Here is an 18147-nt window from a genome sequence, read left to right as displayed (position 1 = left end):
GGTCCATGGGGTCACGAAGAGTCGGACATGACTTAACAACAACAACAGCTTTCCACACAGTGGCAGAACTAGATTTTTGGAGCCCTGAAGCCTGAACTGTTATGGGGAGCCCTTTGCAAACAGCAACCAAGGCTGGGTAACCACTGTTACCTTCTTCAACGGAGTTGTTCTGCAACAGATTATAATGATTTTTTAACAATATGTGGACCCCTGTGGGAGTCGAGACTTCGTTACTTTCATAGTAGATTCAACTCTGTCTCCCACAACCCGGTCCCATTGGGGCTGGGAGAGTGGGAATGATGAATCAGCAGCTGTTTCTCTTTATCAAGGTTAATTGTCTTAGGGTGATAAATGGAAAAGATGACAAATGCAGACTGTTATTTATGTAAAATCCTGTGGCTGGATGCAAACTCCATCAGCTGACGTTTGTTTTACCCCAAACTTCGCCAGCCAATACCCTTCAAAACGACTGGGAATCCCCAAGAACTGTACTACAGGACATTTGGGTGGAATCACTTTGAGAAACGTTTTTTTTCATGGCAGGAGGAAGAGCAGGTTCTGTGAGGAAGTCCCAGCCATTTAGCTATGCATGCATGTATTTTAGAACAATGTTGTTGCAATTAGTCTTATTTATTTATTTATTTATTTATTTATTTATTTATTTATTTATTTATTTATTTATTTATTTATTTATTTATTTATTTATTAAATTTATACCCTGCCCATCTAGACCAAAGCCTACTCTGGGCGGCTAACAATAATAAACAGAATAAAAACAATATAATACTGTAAAATAAAATACAATGATAATAATATAGTTCAAGATGGGGGGAAAATTCAAGTAATGACAGGAGGGAAAGGCTGCCTAAAGAGCCAGGTCTTAAAGTTGGCTCTTAAAAACACCCGGTGAGGGAGCCAGGCCAATTTCTGGGGGCAGACTGTTCCAACGACGAGGGGCCACCGCTGAGATGGCCCAGTTTCTCGTTCTTTCTCTCTGGGCCTCCCTCGGCGTTAGGCCCCTCAGCCACTCTTCCTGGCTAGAACAAGTGATTCAGGTAGATCTAGGTGGGAGATATCGAGGTCCTAAACTGTTTAGGGCTTTATATGTCACCATTAACACTATGAAATCAATGCGGAAACAAACGGGCAGCTAATGCAAGGCAGCCAGAGTGGGGGAAATATGCTGATGTTTTCTCGTCCCACTGAGAAGTCTGGCCGCCGCATTCTAATCATACTGCAATTATGGCAAACGGCTGATAGAGACAGAGGGCAAAATCTTATGAAAGACTGAAGAGCGTGGGTCGCTTTTACAATTACTCAGGCCTTCCACAATGCAGATTAGTCACTCTTTAATTCACTAGAGAGACATAGATACCCTAACCAGGCCATAAAGAAATCCACTTCTGTTGAAGGGGGTGTGTGCGAGCAACCTACAGCTGTGGTGCAACTTGAAGAGTCCACTTACCCAATTCCAACTTTCAGTATTTTCTGGAATGGAAGAATCAGTACCCAAAGACATATGGATAAGATAAAGCACTGTTACCTTGAGCACATCTTCCAAAAGTCATTGGGCCACTATGTTCAAGAATTTATGCTGGAATTTGCAATCGGGGTCCAGATCAAATGGCACAGGACAAGAATAAACATTAAGATGCTCACATGGAGAGATGTCTTTCTGTAGATGCTTTCTCATGCACGTGTAAATAGAGCTTTAGATTTCATTTAAATGTTCTAAGTTCCATCTCCAGACTACTGATAACACTCTTTGCCAAAATCAGGCAGTTTTGCAAATGTTCATCTCCATATTTTAAAGAAAATTCCCTTATGATCGAGACTGAGATGGCTTCAGATGGGGTTCACCCAGGACCCAAACAGACAAACAGATATGTTCACAACTGGAAGCACTGCTGGTTCTAGTCTTAAAGTATGTCCTATTATTCTCTAACTGTATTCAAAGAGTCACACGCAGCAAATAGGATTGCTTCGCTTGTCGATTGGAGGGAATGACTTGCTCTATTTTCATGTGATTTCAGCAAATGTGTGACCTTTGAGGATTCATCACTAGATGGATTACCATGTTATCACCTCGTCAGATTCCTAAACTGTCCAGTTATCTATTAGCAAGAAATATAAACAAGAAATATAAACAAGAAATATAATACTCCTTTCCTCCCTATCTCAGGAAGACCTGAAATCTCAGTCACTAATGTCCTTCAAAATGCCCAGGGAATCACAGGAACTGCACTCCAAGACATTTGAGTGGCACCACATTGAGAAATGTTTTTTCATGGCAGGAAGAAGAGCAGGTTCTGTAAGCATATCCCAGCCATTCAGCCACGCACACATGTATTTTAGGACAATTTTGTGCAATTACTCATACTGCAATTATGGCTGATGCAGACATAGGCCAAAATCTTGTGAAAGACTGCATGGATGGACAGACGGACGGACAGGCACATAGATAGATCTGGCTTATCAGCAATTTTCTGATGATAATTGTTTGCCTTGTCGAGAGCTGTTCTGTTTATTTGCTCAAAAAAGCTATACAACAAGCCATATTCAGCACTGCAATCAGATGTATGTCTGCCTTTAATTAAACTCAGAAATACAATGGTACAAGATTTTAGCCTTTGACTCCAAGAAATGTTTGGCTCCAGAAGCAAGGTAGAATGGAAATTATAACAGGAAAATATTCAAATATTTAAAATGTTGTGGATTTACATCATAGTTAGAAAACATGATGAATGGCAAGCAAATTACTGTATTTTTCTCCATGTATAAGACACCGCCATGTATAAGACGCCCCCACTTTTCTATCCAAAATGAAGAAATCTAAGTCGGGCTTAGCAAGTGTAGGGGGAAAGGGATCAAAGCACTGCAGGATCGCTTTGATCCCTGCTTTTCCCTCCACTTGTTTTTGTTCTCTCCTCAGCTTACCTCCGTGTATAAGATGACCCTCAATTTTTAGTCTAAAGATTTTAGACAAAAGTATAGTCTTATACATGGAAAAATATGGTATATACTTTTAAAAAGATTGTACAAATTTATGGACAGATGGGAACACTGTGTCCATTTATCCCACTATTTTCAACTCAGACATGATTCTTTCCTTCGTTTAGCTGGAAATCCGTACCTGATGGTCTGAGATTCTCGTACTACCCAAGCCTGACCTGATTCGTTTCCAGTATCAGATGAGTTTGGTGGGTTGAGGTTGCTATGCTAGTCATTAGTTGGATAGAACCTCCATGGTGGCTTATCTTTGAATATCAGATTAGTTACAAGGGAAGTTCCCTACTATAAGCTTCCTAGATGGAGATGGCAGGCTATTGTTAGAGCTGCAGTAGTGGGTGGGATCAACTATGGGTAGCCAGTGGCCTCCCTGGAGCTCCTGAACCCCAACTTCGATCAGCCGCAGCAACTTCCATCAGCCCAAGCTCGCACAATGAGATACAATGGGAGTTGTTGGACACCATCAGAAGGGCCCCAAGTTGACTATGTCTGGTCACCGTGTCTGTTTTTATGTCTCTATGGAGTACCCTGTTGCATTGCTCTATCTGCACAATGTGAATGACACCATCCTCACTAGCAGACAGCCACAAATTAAAGAATCCCTGCTCTCATTCTGGGGTGCGTGCGACTTTGTCTCATTGCATGCAAATTGCACACCCCAAATTGCACTTCAAATTGGACAATGCAAACTGAAGCAGAGATCTTTAATTAGCAGCAATCTGACGTTTATGATGTCATTCCAGTTGCACAGGAAGCACTACAACACAGGGTTTCGGATTATACCACTGCACAGTGGCCTTGGGGAAAAATAGCATAGGAATGGGAAAATTTAAAAAAAAAAACACCAGAAGCTGGTGTCCTTAAAAAACAAACTTACTTACTTACTTACTTACTTACTTACTTACTTACTTACTTACTTACTTACTTACTTACTTACTTACTTACTTACTTACTTACTTACTTACGGCGAGGTTTACTTTAAAATGATTAAATTTCTCTGCTGGCAGACCTGGCACCGCATTCAAGTAAGCAAACAAGAAAGAAGAAAGAATAGAAGGTTGGAATAATGTGTCGGGAGTCTCCCCATGGCTCTTGGCAAAAGGAAACACCAACCCTCCCAGTCTCTGATCCCCTCCCTCTATTCATCCTCTCAAGGCTCCCAGCCAAGAGAAAATAAACCATGCAGCTATCTCACTAACCAAACCTGTAGAGTCGTGTAGCTGAATGGGAACATGGCAAGTAAAACATTTCTGGACAATTATGCACCTGTGTAATTACAGAAAACACAAAATGGACCCTGCCACATACTACCTACCCTTATCCCCGGCACTAATCTTTGTATTTAGAAATAGAAGAACGAACCTTCTTGCTAGCGCTGCTGGATTGAAAGCCAAACGTAATTTGATCTCAAGACCTCAAATGAGCTTGCTCTAAAAAAATAAAAAATAAATCTCAAACAGAAGCTGACTTGCCTGTGCAAATATCATCCAGCAAACAACTGGGGTGGGATGCCGATGTTCTTAGTTCAGTTAATCATCTTTTGATCGTGCCAACAACAGTCAACACAACCATAGCCACTCGTTTCCACAAAGGAAAGGTCTCTGCAACTACAGGATGAACGACACATTGCCAAAGCAGGGGAAGTTGTTCTGTTGGGCTACCACCACTATGTCCAGTGGCCAAGCAGGCTGTGAGATTTTTGGGGGGGGAGGGAGCTGCAGTCCGGAATATAGTCCTATCTGTTACAACCACAAATATATCTCCACCTCTCCTTTTTATTCCGTAAGCCTTGTAAGACTTAATCACACTGAGATTTCCTCCACCCCACTTCATTAGCTCCATTTTATGAGGCAAGGAAACTCACATGACGTCTGTGTTTTGCTTTACAAGGAACAACACTTCCCCTATGAGCTTTTCTGACACATACATTCTTCCCACGATGTCCTGTTCTGAATTCTGCTGATAAACTGAGGTTTTAGTGTGGTCTTCAGAAGCAGCAAGTCCCGGAGAACTCTCTTCCATTACACTAATCCAAAGAGTTTGTAACTAACTTGTGTGCTTCCATGAAGACAGATTCTTCCATGTGGTTTTCTTTTCTTTTTTTTTTTTAACCACACATGGTGTTTCACTCTCCTAGTGGCCACGCCTGGAGACAAACAAGATCCAGGAGCAGATCGCTAGGAAGCTTGGCCAAGAAAACATTTCACGAGTCATGCAACTTTATGCACAGGCCTGTGAATGCAGGCCATGATCTGCCTAAGGAACAAATTATGCAAATTGAGCAAATCTGCATGCAGTTCCTTGATTTTCCTGGTGAATTCTAATTGCAAAACATAACAATAATAACCCTGGCCACCTGGCATTTGGGTTGCTTTATGTACTGTAATAAAATAAAATACAGTAATTTCATATAAAAAGCCAATTAAAACAGAATGTCTTTAAAAAGGAGATGAAAGGGAAACCAAATTTAAAAGGAAGCAATCAGGTTGTTGTTTTTTTTAACTACGCAAGGAAAAATGTGCTTTGGTTTCTGGATAGGAAGTGGTTTATTGGCGAGTCTGGCAAAATTCCTGGGGAGGTTGCCGGTTTGACATCAGCAGCTGGCACCCTAGCATGGCTGCCAAGAAAATCAATCAATATTGACACCTGCCAGGCTGCTCTCCCAATGACCCAAAATAACACTATGTCAATTGCCCTGAGACATTATGGCAGACAGATGTGGGAAGTGTTCTGAGTCTTAGGTTACCACTTCCACAATCCTGCAGCCACTGACCAAACCAGTTGTGGGACACTGTAAGCTATGGGGTCCAGAAATATTTTTCACCCTCGATAGGAAATTAACATAGCAACCTCCATCTGCCTCCTGAAGTGCTATTTTCCTCATCACTGCCAGTCAAGCCATCCCATAAAGTTGAAGCTGGCCACTTTGCACCATTAGCGTGACCGAATACATCTTGCTGGTGATTCATGAAGGGCAATCTGGCCCTGGCCACCTGAAGGAAGTATAAAGCCTTCCGTCAACTCCATGTTGGAACAAAAAAAAAAAAAACTTAACTCTTGCCCTGCCTTGTCCCTTGTGTCCCATAGGTCAGGGCAGGACACATCTGATCACAAGAAAAGATGGAGACGTCTCAGCTAATCTCCTGACCACGGAACTCCCTTGGAAGTCCAACAAAAGTCAGTATTGAACATAGTTTTGGACTGGTGTGTGGTTTCTCGCTTTTTCAAGAGACCTCTGTGTTTCCACAGAGAACGTACTACAGGTTACTGGGAGGAAACTCACAGAGCACTGAATAACAATCCTCATAGGCTAAATGGCTGCCTCGCATAAATTGAGGAAAAACATCTCAACACACCAAAGACACCTCTGGCAACTGCAAATTGGAAAGGAAGGTCTGTAGTCCCAGACCTCTCTGCTAAAGCTTCCTTGTCATTTCTGGTCTCACTGAGGAGCCTCAAAAGGCTCCCAAGGAACTCTTTGACATTCCCTAAAACCAACTCTGAAAAGCGCTGTTTCAGCAGTTTGCTAAACCATTTCTGTTCGGGATATGTCAACCCTTTGATGTGTTTTGGGTAATGCAAATAAGATGCTCATTGTTTGACATTACGCAAATCAACGGAGACAGACAATACCTTTCACTTTACTAGATTTGCAAGGAGTTGACTATACGGTGACTGTAGATTAAAAGATTTAGGAGGGGTGAGGGGAAGGAAGCTAATTATACCCCCACACCCACTCTGAAAAATGGGAGGGGATCCTTCTCCTTTATAATTACACCCACAAGCTGTGGGTGTATTAATGGTTTCACTGTGTTCAACACGTTGGGTTGCAGCCCGAAATGAACTTGACCAGGCTACAACTGACTGTAACCTACACTATTATTAATATCCCATGCTAAATTACACAATGACATTAGAAGATGTATATTATGCAGGATCTTAATATTTTCCTTGAACATCAACTGTCTCAGAAGGGAGCATAAGGGTTAGAATCACAGCAACATACTTTTCAAAACTCTTCACGAATCATAGGTTTCGAAGATTCGAGCACAGGTTGAGAACCACTCTCCCAACGAATACAAAAATGTAACCCATTTATAGCAAATGTGGTTTCAAGTCAAGAATCTGTTCAAGAAGGTGCTGCGCTGGAGTTCTAGTTCTCATAACAGAAATGTGACAAACAGTAGCACTGGCCTTGAAGAACACTCTACTCCCCACCCTCCAAAAAACATTTTAGGCACTTGCATTCAAAAGAATGCATTCTCTGTTCAGCACCATGAGATATCAGCAAGACCCACAACTAAGAGCTTTAGGGCATGTGTTAAAGTTCTGTGCTGAATGTTATAGCTTCCATGTAGTTCCGGCCACTTAATGGGGAGAAAATGCTGTCTTTTGCTCAGACACGAACGGAACAGGCAAGCGATTAAGTGTTGGAAGAGCCCTCTGGCCGATGTTGAAAGATACAAACAAGCTCCATGGGGTTAACACCACAAACCACTGCTTGGGGCCTCAGCAGCACTAACTGACTGTCTTTAGCACAGACCTGAAAGCTGCAAGGGAGGGGACATCCTATAATGGACTTTTATTAAGAAAATAATGCTTTCCCTTGTGACCTATGCACCCAAAACCTGACGTTTGAGAATCACAGGTTCGTATTTCAATTGCACATACAATTGTAGTATCCTGAATGTTGAGCCCTGTGGAAATGCTTGTTATTACTACTGTTACTGCAGTAATCTGAAAATCCAAAAATTATATGGTTATTCTTATTATCAGCGAAACTATAATTATAATTATTACTTACTGTGCTCATGCTAATCTGAACATTGAAAAATCTTTTAAAATGCTTTTTATTGCTAAAATGACTTAAATACATTATCTTGTTCAACTCATTAGAACAACATATAAATCAGGTTGGCTTATTATTCCCCATATTGCAGACTGGAGACGGATGGGCTGAGATATTCTTATGTATGCCTACTCAGAAATAATCCATACTTCAATCAATAAGATTTACTCCAAGACAGTATGCATACTAGATATCTTAAAGCAGCGGTTCCCAACCTTTTTGGGACCGTGGACTGGCTGAGCCTCTGAGGAAGGTGGGACATGCCCCGCGCTCGGGTACATGCGTGCTCTTGGGCTCATGCGCAAAACGGTGGGGGAGTGCGCGCACGCCTGCCAGCGCCAGTATGAGCACTCCCCCACCCCTTCATGCATGCACAGGAGTGCCTGCATGCCCACCTGCACACCCACCCACCCCTTCGTGCAGGCGTGTGGGCGCGTGCGTGAAGGGGTGGTGGAGCGCTCAAGCCGGCGCTGGCATGCGTGTGCAAAGCAGCTGTGGGGAGGGGAGTGTGTCTGGGAGGGGCGGGAGGTCTGTCTCCACGGCCCAGTCCAGCTCAGGCCACGGAGTGGCACCGGCCGCGGACTGGGGGTTGACGACCTCTGTCTTAAAGGACTTTAAACTTAGAAATTTCATGCAGAAGTGAGATATGAAGGCGGGACTTTTTGAGTGGTAATTAGAGATAAGATTTTTGTATTTTAATTTTAAAAATGCACATCACAAGAATACTACTCTCTCTTCATTTTCACGTTCTTTTGTCAATTATCAGAAAGAGTCTCTGAAATTAGAAATTATTTGTATTAACAAAAGATAGGTACGTGGAAATTCCATGTTTTTTCATGTTTTCCCCTTCTATTTAACCTTTCATTCACCCTTTTTCTGTCAAATCACATAGGAAATGTTTCATCCAATATTATTCTGAAGGTTGTCAGCAACCAATCAGAACATCCAGGAAGGGAAAACAGAAATTCTTAATCTATAAAAGGACTTGAATTGATTGGGACCCAGTCGGGAGTGCGCTTTCTTTGCATGAAGATGGGATTACTGCGTGTTCAACTCCTCATGCCCTCCATCTTGGATTGCTGCCTTCTTTCTTGTTCACCATCACTCCAACAGGGATACTTTTTTTAAAAAAATCCTTTATTTCTTCTTTGTTTGTTTGTTTGTTTGAAGGATCTCCCTGCTCCATTTATTGCTACTACCACCAGGCAGACTGCCGGTGCCAGGAAAGCTTCTTGGGCTTATTTTCTTTTCCCACTGGTTTCTTTGCTCTCCCCGTTGGTCCTTTCCTTTATTGGATTATTTTTTGCTGGCTGCTGTTGCCTGCTGGACTCAAATAAGTGAAGAGAAAGCATCAAATGGTAGGGGGAAAGAAGTCTCCTCATATTCTACTCATATTGGCTGGAGAGAGGCTTTGATTGAGTAGTTCGCCTTCATTTGCTTGCTTGCTTGCATTGCTTCTCTTGGTTTTTAGAAGAGTAGGCTATGTTTTCTGACTTCTCAATTTGCTATTTCTTCCTCTCTGCTTTCCCTGTTAAAATTATTATTTTTTAAAATTGTTATTAGGATAATTTACTGTATGCTTATTCTAATAAAGTATATTTTGGTCATTTACTAGGTCAGTGCTTTGTTTGCTTCTGCGGAACGTTGTGCAAAATGGAGTCCATTTTGTGACTTTGCCAGTGTGCCCTACAGCTTGGGGCATTTCCTTCCTGCTCTTTGATGATGGTTTTTTCTTTCTTATGTACTGCTGCCTACCTTTGGAGTAGGATTGATTCTCTTTTGCCTAGCCTCTGCTTTTTGGGGACAGTTTTCACAGGATCTTTATGGCTTTTTGGACTAATGCCAGAGAACTCAAATCGGGGGAAATCACATGAGATAACTGCACTTTAAATTGGTAGCATTATGTCACACTCCCTTAGAATGATTGCAAGAATTTCTAAATTCTACATATATCATGAGAGCTTCAGCACTTAAACAAGAGCACTAGTTTTCTAAGAGCTTGTTATCTCAGTTTCTTCCACTGTCTTCAAATCTCAGCCTGGAGTTCACAGCTCCAGCAGATCATACAGGTAGATACTGAGTAACTACCTGTAACAAGAATGCCTTTGAAACTAAAATAAATGAGATTAAGAGTTATTATATAATAGTGGCTAAAATTAAGATTGAGTTATCAATAGGGATGTGTGCTGTGAAATTTTTCAGATTGCTTTGTTTCCAGTTCTTTCAAGAAGTTCCTATTTCATTTACATGTTTATTTTTTCTCATGCACTGGTTCTTTCATTTTACACAAAAGGGACCACATGTTTCTGGATTTACTACATCTAAATGTGGAAAAACATGTTTCAGCCATTGTAAGGTAATTTAACTTTTAGAAAAGAAATAGTTGCTACTAAACATCACCAAAATTTGGCTTTATCCTTTCATTCCGGCTTCGGTCCCTCAAGTACCACATGCAAAAAAGTGTCAGAATCTAAAAAGGTTATGTTTTTGGATTACAGATTGCCAAATCCTCTCTCTCTCCCCCCCTCCTCTCTTTCTCTCTCTCTCTCTCTGTCTCTCTGTCTCTCTCTCTCTCTCTGTTCACCCTTCATTTGATATACTGCATCTATTGCCTCTCTCCTGCCCTTAAATAAATTTAATTTTTTTAAAAAATAAACTGTTTGAAGGTGTTAGTTAATAATTGTGAGCTGTCAAGTCGCTTCTGATTTACGGCAACCCTTTTCAAGTTTTTCTAGGAGGAGAAAAGAAGTGGTTTCTATCCCCTTCTTCTGGGGGCATCCCGGGACTGTGCAGATTGCCCAAGGCCACACAGGCTGGCACTACTCAGAGGAGGCAGAGTGGGGAATCAAACTCCCAACCAGATGCTATACCACTAAGCTATCCAGCCAGCTCACTGATGTTACTCAGTGAAAAAGCATGGATAGTGATGTCACCAGAAAAAGTAACAAGCATGCATTTCTCTTTTTCTTTTTCTTTGCTATTCCATCTTGGTAATCCTCTCTTTAAATTAATTGTTTTAAATTGAAACTGTAGTTGTAATTTTTATGATTTTATATATTTTTATACTGTTTTGTTTTATTTTGTAAGCCGCCCCGAGTAGACATGGTCTAGAGGGGCGGGGTAAAAATCAAATAAATAAATAAATAAATAAATAAATAAACATCATGACCACCCAGACTGTCTATTGCCCATCTATGATGTGACCCTCTTCATCATTAACATTTATTTATTTATTTATTTATTTATTTATTTATTTATTTATTTATTTATTTATTTATTTGTTTATTTATTTATTTAATTAAAGCACCATTAGTGCAATGCACTATTCTGGGCAGTTCACAACATAAATAAAATAAACATATACGATGTGTATAATGCAAAAAATTTTTACTTTTATTGAAGTTATTTCTTTACCGCAAAACATATGAGGAATTCTGAGGAAAACTGAAGAAGTTCCGATGAGACCAGCAAAAATTCTCAAGAGGGTGGTGATGATTTTGCTCCCTAGCAACATTTTCCACCTGATTTCTAGTCTGTCTTAAATAACCTCATGTACACTGATCTGAAAGTTGTGCACAGAGGAAGGTTTAGAACATGATAAATATCTAAGTAAACAGATTATATATCTTATTTAGAAGTATAATGAACTAGTCGATATTCACAAGACAGCTGATTCTCCATAATTACAAATATACAGAAAAAGAATTTCAAGAACGCAAAAAATATTCTCTAGATATTTTACTGAAGAAAAAGGGAAACAGAATTTATTCTGGGGTCATCTCAGCTGCTCAAACCTCACCTATCAGAAGCGATATTAACAGATTAGCTAGTATATATCTCCTGTTGCCTGTTCACACACCATTAAGTGTCACCTTTGCCATGATGCATTTGAAAAATGTTGGGCTCTCTTCTGAAAAGGGAGCTGAGGTTGAAATCCTGTCCACGCATATCTGGGCACTGTGCTCAGTAACACGTATTTCGAAGTACATATCATGAAGTTACAACTTGAAACAAGAAACAGTGCAGGATTGAGATTTTTTTTGTTGTTGTTTCTGAGGATCCAATTTGTAAAAGACCCTCACCCCACAAAAAAAAATTCCCCAAAGCCCTTCACAGGGTATTCCAGCTTATGTTTCAGGTCATGATCCTATACACGCATAGCTGCCACTGACCTCAAAGATGCTATTTCTATCCTGGAGTCACAGTAAAACCAGAGAAGTGAAGACACCTAAGTATTTTCCTCTTTAAAAAAAACCCCTCTAGATCTCATTTGTAAAGAAAGACCCCCAAAAGTTCTCCAAATGCATTCATAGGATATTTCAGCCAGAATTTCACAGTACAGTTCATACAGTTTTAATGTCATTTCTTATTTTCCATAAATAATCATAGACCTCCAAAAACAAAACAAAACCCAAACAAGGATCATCTGATGTCAGCACCCCTAGAAATACAGCACCAAGCTGAATTACCAAGCAGCATTAAACTCTAGCTAAAGCTTGCTCACCATGGTTGCTAATTAATATTTCAGCAGGAAACGTAAAGGGTCAATCAGCCCCAGCAACCTAACCTTGGGTGGAAGAAGATTAACTGAAAACTGAAAACAAGGATCTTGTAAACTCAGTTGGCATACACAAAAATCCAACCAGCACCATAAACCATTCTCTGATGCTAATATATACTTCAGTGCGACATTTCCCCAGCCAAAGAATTAAAAAAATGAAGTAAATTCTCATATTCAACTGGGGGGGGGGAGTACAACTTCAGATTTTCTCATATACATAGGGTTTAAGCCCAGACAAAATGCTAACGTTCCGGAAGGGTTCGAGAAGCACATCTTGTAAAAACTAGAATCAAGAGTTTCTCCTTTGAACAGCAATTAGCAAAACATGTTGACTGTCATAGATCGTAAAAGAGAACAGCAAACTGAAACCCACAACGGCACGCAGTCATTATTTTTTAAATTAACCAAATTACCCTCCGAACGTAAAACGGAGACAGGATGCTTCCTCGTGATTAAATAAACTTGCAAGCATCAAGAGAGAATTAAACGCCAAGCACTCCTTAAGGAAAACAGCACAGCAAGGGAAAGGAGAAAGCTCAACTTACCTCTCCAATGCTTTTTCCTGAGTGTGTACGTTCATAAAATGTGCAGCTTTCTGTTAATATAACATTGGGGGGGGAAGCATTCTCCACGAGCATCTGGAATAGTATGCAGTAGCTTGTCCCCTACTTGAAAGAGGAAAAGTTAAGCCCTTCTAGGAGCGGTTGGAAGGATTCCCTCCCACCGCTCCCTGTAAACCAAGAGAATCTGGCACCCAGCCCTGGCTATCCACCTGTACTCAAGGGCTTGATGGCATATGGATCAAGTCAGCACCCTATTTTGATGCTCTGCTCTTCCCACATAGCTGTGCTCTTTCGAAAGACGTTCTTTCCTTCTTCTTCTTAAACAAAAGCAGGTCCTCGGCCAGACTGAAGCACGCTAAATTGAGCTCTGCCCTTGCTTACAAGTTGTATCTTAACTTCTAAAAGCTCCCGAGCAGGCATTCTTACCTTGCAAATTTGAGATTGTGCCAATGGATGATCATGGGAAATCTCAGTGAGAGAGAGAGAGAGAGAGAGAGAGAGAGAGAGAGAGAGAGAGAGAGAGAGAGAGATTTCATTCACCCACACCCACGCATTCACACCCACATCATGCAAAACTGAAGTTGTCGCTCTTCCATTATCCTATTGTTAAGGTGCAGAGATTTGGTGTACCGATAATCTCATTTTATCAACGGCTTGATTTGATCTGTATTTTTGACCTTCTGCCAAAACTGGGAAAGGACTGCCAAAGCAGCTCATCAAGGAAGTGGAAAGAAATTACAAATTTAAAAAAAATGTAATATATTATACGTACTAAAATATAGCTAAGCAAGTCACTACAGAACCTCACTTGAGCACAAGAGAATCTCATTTGATCATTTCCTGGATAGAGGGCAGGATATCAAGTTGGTGCTCTCGTACGCAAAATCAAAACATGCTAGTCAACAGGAGCCCAATCTACATGGACACTATAATAAACACCTGCTGTGTAAGTTCAATAACCAAGCCTGCCAACATTGTAATGTAAAATGTAAATAAATTTGGGTTTCTCTCTTGCACAATCCCATTTCAACACACTCTCATTTGAAATAAAAGAGCTCCCCATATCTCTGTATCAACTGAACTGCATAGGTGTACTGTATTCTGAATATAATAGAGGTTTCCTGTGGTTTATCTGCCCAGAGGCCAAAATACCTCTGAATATTCGTTGGTATTGGTTCTATGACATTCCAGAACATATTTCTCTAATCTGGTGCTCTCCAGTTGTACTGGATTAAGACTCCCATTATCCCCAGATGATATACCCTATTACATTTATATGTGGATATTATTATTTTATCATCCTTCCACCTTTCCTTTAAGGATCTCTGACAAACAAACATCCCCCCAGCATTTCACATTGACAGGGGAAGCTAAACTAAGGCAGTGACTTGCTCCTAAGCATCTCACAAGTATCATGGCAGAGGCAGAGATTTCAACCTGGGTCTACTCTAACTGCTATAACACACAGGGTCTCATACAGCATAGTGAAGTGGTACAATTCTGAAGTGAGACATGAGGCTGTGTCACTGCAGGCTGTGGATCATGTTTCTAACTATGTCCCTATATAAACAACTCTCCTCAACCAGAAAGCTAGGGTAGCAGGAGGAGGTGGACGTATGAGCTTGATAAATGATGGCTAGAGATGGGCACAAACCAGCAAAATGGTGGATCATCTTGGTTCGTAGAAGCCCACAAACCACAAATCACAAATTTACGAATTTCCCTGAATAAAGCATGAGTCCAGTCATTCGTTTGTTCCAGATTTTTTTTAGACAGCCCAGTGACTGACTAAAAAAGAGGGGTCGCTGCCCCCCATTACCTCCCTACCTTTTCCTGACACCACTTACTCCTCCACAGCCCCCATCTTAAGAGTCAGCTGGCTCCCGCAGGCTGGCAGACTCTGAGCATACCTCCACCTCTCAACGGAGAGGCAGCTTGGCCGGTTTCCTTAAAAAATCATAAATAAATAAGCTGAGAGGCAAGACCATGCCCCTCAAGATGGTGGAGGCAGAAGGGAAGATGGTGGGGTCAGTGGGGAGGGACAGGGCACTCAGAAGGGAGTGGGGGACCGGCTCCGGGAGGGGGGGAATGAGCCAGGGAAGTTAGTTAAAATGCAAGAAAGTTCGTTGGCTTGAGAAAGTTCAGGATCTCCAGTTTGGACAAACCAGAACTGATCCAAATCAACAAATTAGTGAATTTTGACGAACTTCCTGATTTCTGCTCATCTCTAATGATGATTTATGGATTTGTTTTTCTTCTTTAAAAAAAAAACTCTGTAGGGAGTTTCAAAATATGGGAGAGCTTTTAAAAGGTTTTTTCTCAAATTGCTGCCCGACATTGTATGGTCTGTTGTACAGCTCAGAGTTCTACCATCTCTTTCTGTTCAAGCCAGTCCTATGTTTTCACCTGGAGAGTTTGGGAGAATGACTACTCCCACCGTCCCCAGATGACATGCCCTTTTATGTTCTGCCTTAAAATCGGGCTTCCAGAATCCTGCTGCATGTATTGAACTGGCATGTCCCTGAGAACTCTACCACCCATCTACCACGTTGCAAAACAGGACAAATGGCACTAAACTAGTGTTAAGTTAAATGGAGGCAGAACCTGGAAATCTGACTCAGATTTGTTTTAACCTGCAGGGAGGTGTTATGGGAGAACCTTAAAAATATTTTTATGAGTAATTGTTTATTCATTGTTCATTATATACAGACAGCAAGTAATGTGGGACATGACGAATCCATTATTGTCAATGTTATTTTTTTTTTAAAAAAAATCTCTAAAAATATGCCCCAAATGGCTATCCACCCTCCCCAAAAATGAGGTTTGTTTGCAACAATGAGCAAACATTATGCAAAAACTGGAATCATTTGTGTCATTCTTTATAGAACATTACAATGTAACAATGTTGCCCCCTAATTACTCAAAAAAGTGATACATTAAAAGTAATGTAATTAATGTTAGTGCATTACTTCCAAGATCTTGATGATTAGTAAATAATTAAATTTGATTAAGGTGGAGAAAAAATAAGGTAATGTACTCAGTGTGGTATAGTGGACAGAGAGACAGACTAGGACTCAATAGATCTGGGTTCAAATTTGCTGGGATGGGGGTTGGAACCAGTAAAACCACTCCTTAAATACTTTACTTACCTTGAAAACTCTCTTGGGACACTATAAGATAGTGCTCACTTGATGACACATAACGATTAATGTAACATGAAATACTGATGTATTATACAATAACATTCTAATGCCATTGTACAAAAGGCTGGTAACCTGGACTATTGCATACAGTTCTGGTTGGCACACCTCAAAAAGACAGAGTGGAACTGGAAAAGGTGCAGAAGAGAGTGACTCAAATGATGACGGGGCTGGAGCACCTCCCTTATGAGGAAAGGCTACAGCATTTGGGGTTCTTGAGTCTAGAGAAAGATCCCTGAGGGGGGACATGATTGAGACATATAAAATGATGCAGGGGATAAATAAAGTGATTAGAGGGAAGCTCTTTCCCCTCTCACGCAATACTAGAACCAGGGGACATCCACTCACATTGAGTGTCGGGAGAGTGAGAACAGACCAAAGAAAATCTTTACCCAGCATGTTGTTAGTTTGTGGAACTCCTTGCCACAGGATGTGGTGATGGCATCTGGCCTAGAGGCCTTGAAAAGGGGATTGGACAGATTCCTGGAGGAAAAGTCCATCGCAGGTGACAAGCCATGATGGGGATGTATAATCTCCAGGCTTTGAAGGAAGGTACCTCCAAAATGGCAGATGCAGGGGATGGGGATCAGGAGACAGGGATCTGGTTGTCTCGTGTGCTTCCAGAGGCCTCTGGTGGGACCCCTGTGAGATATAGGAGGCTGGACTAGATGGGCCCTTGGCCTGATCCAGTAGGGCTCCTCTCATGTTCTTACGATGTATTGTAGCTGGCCCTATGATTTCCTAATGGCAGAAGAAAAATATCATGTTTCTTGTGTTTGTCTATAGCTAGAAAGCTGATTAGTTCTGCTTTTGAATACAGGCTTACCCTGTAAGGGCCCTGTTGTTGGTGACGTGGTGGACCCCAGTCTGATGGCGGGGGCCTGGCTGGCCCCCTCCCCTATCATGGCAGCTCCCCAGGGCACCTGAGGAGGATGCTGGGGCATGCCAGGAGGCTGACATGGGTTGGGAAAGGTGTTTGTTGGTGCGTGTATGATGACCAACTGTTTATGCTTTTTAGTCACGTTTCAGAGGGCATAAGAGCTATACACAGATTTTGAACCACACGGGGACCCAGCACCCCTAACTAACCCCCGTGTTGTTGAATGGAGAAGTTTATTTCCATCTGCTGTTCAAAGTCCAGATTCCTACTGGTCAGTTCCCCTGTCATTAACTTGATAAAACTCCTAAAATAGGAACAGCCCCTTCAAACGGTGAATGGGTAGCAACCCTCATGTTGTTGAGTGGGATGAGGCTGTAGTTTGACTGTGGAAACTGAATGTATGAAATGAACGCGTTTCAAAAACCTTTTCAACTATGTTGGGTTTCTGGATGTCCTTCTCCACCTTTCTCTTAAAACCCCACACCCAGGCTACTATCAGCAACTCCTCTGACTTCTGGGTTTCTAAGGAGTGTCTGGATAGAATAATCAGAAAAGTCAGTGCAAGCCATATGCCTAGCCCCAGATAAGGTACTGACAAACCTTGGGCAGTGTCCAGTAAATGCCAATCCACCCAGCCTTGTAAATTCAGAAGACAAGTGCCTCCCACTGGTGTTCTGGTTATATCAGCCCTACTAGGGACACACCCTTTTCTAGCTGCTGACAAACTCTCCCTTTGAATCGACCCACCCACCCAGATTTCCCAGAAGAGGGTGAGATCTACAAAGCAAACAGAAAAACCTGTCAAGGGAGGATAGTGTGATGGTAGAGCATTTCAGACTTCGAATATTATTTTTGATTCTGATTTTTTAAGAAAATGTTTTAAACAGAGATGCAAATAAAAAAAAAGGAAAGTGGGGAAGAGCATGAACACGGAAAGACGTCAGAAGGAGAAAATGCAGAGGATAACGTAATGGACTCAGTATATATATTAAAGTAACATGACCATATAATAATAATTTTGTTTCATCAAGTCATTTGATTAAACATACTAACAATTTAGCTATTTAAATAGAGAGACATCACAC

General features: G+C 41.3%; 1 protein-coding gene across 4 annotated transcripts in view; it reads right to left on the bottom strand.

The window, feature by feature from the left end:
• The window catches only part of ZBTB7C (zinc finger and BTB domain containing 7C), a 265388-nt gene that overhangs the window by 104308 nt on the left and 142933 nt on the right, over positions 1 to 18147 (bottom strand). The window contains exon 1 of one of the 4 annotated variants that reach the window (XM_020804872.3): positions 12965 to 17963. The exons of the other annotated variants lie outside the window; for them this stretch is intronic. Coding sequence (XP_020660531.3) covers positions 12965 to 12999 — 35 coding nt within the window. The 5' untranslated portion in view covers positions 13000 to 17963. Of the gene's footprint in view, positions 1 to 12964; positions 17964 to 18147 lie in introns of those variants that run through there. 4 annotated transcript variants of the gene reach the window in all.

This window comes from Pogona vitticeps, chromosome 2, assembly GCF_051106095.1.
Source record: "Pogona vitticeps strain Pit_001003342236 chromosome 2, PviZW2.1, whole genome shotgun sequence".
Taxonomy (NCBI): Eukaryota; Metazoa; Chordata; class Lepidosauria; order Squamata; family Agamidae; genus Pogona; species Pogona vitticeps.
Note: the sequence above shows the minus strand (reverse complement) of the source record. Positions and strands in the feature narration are given on the sequence as shown.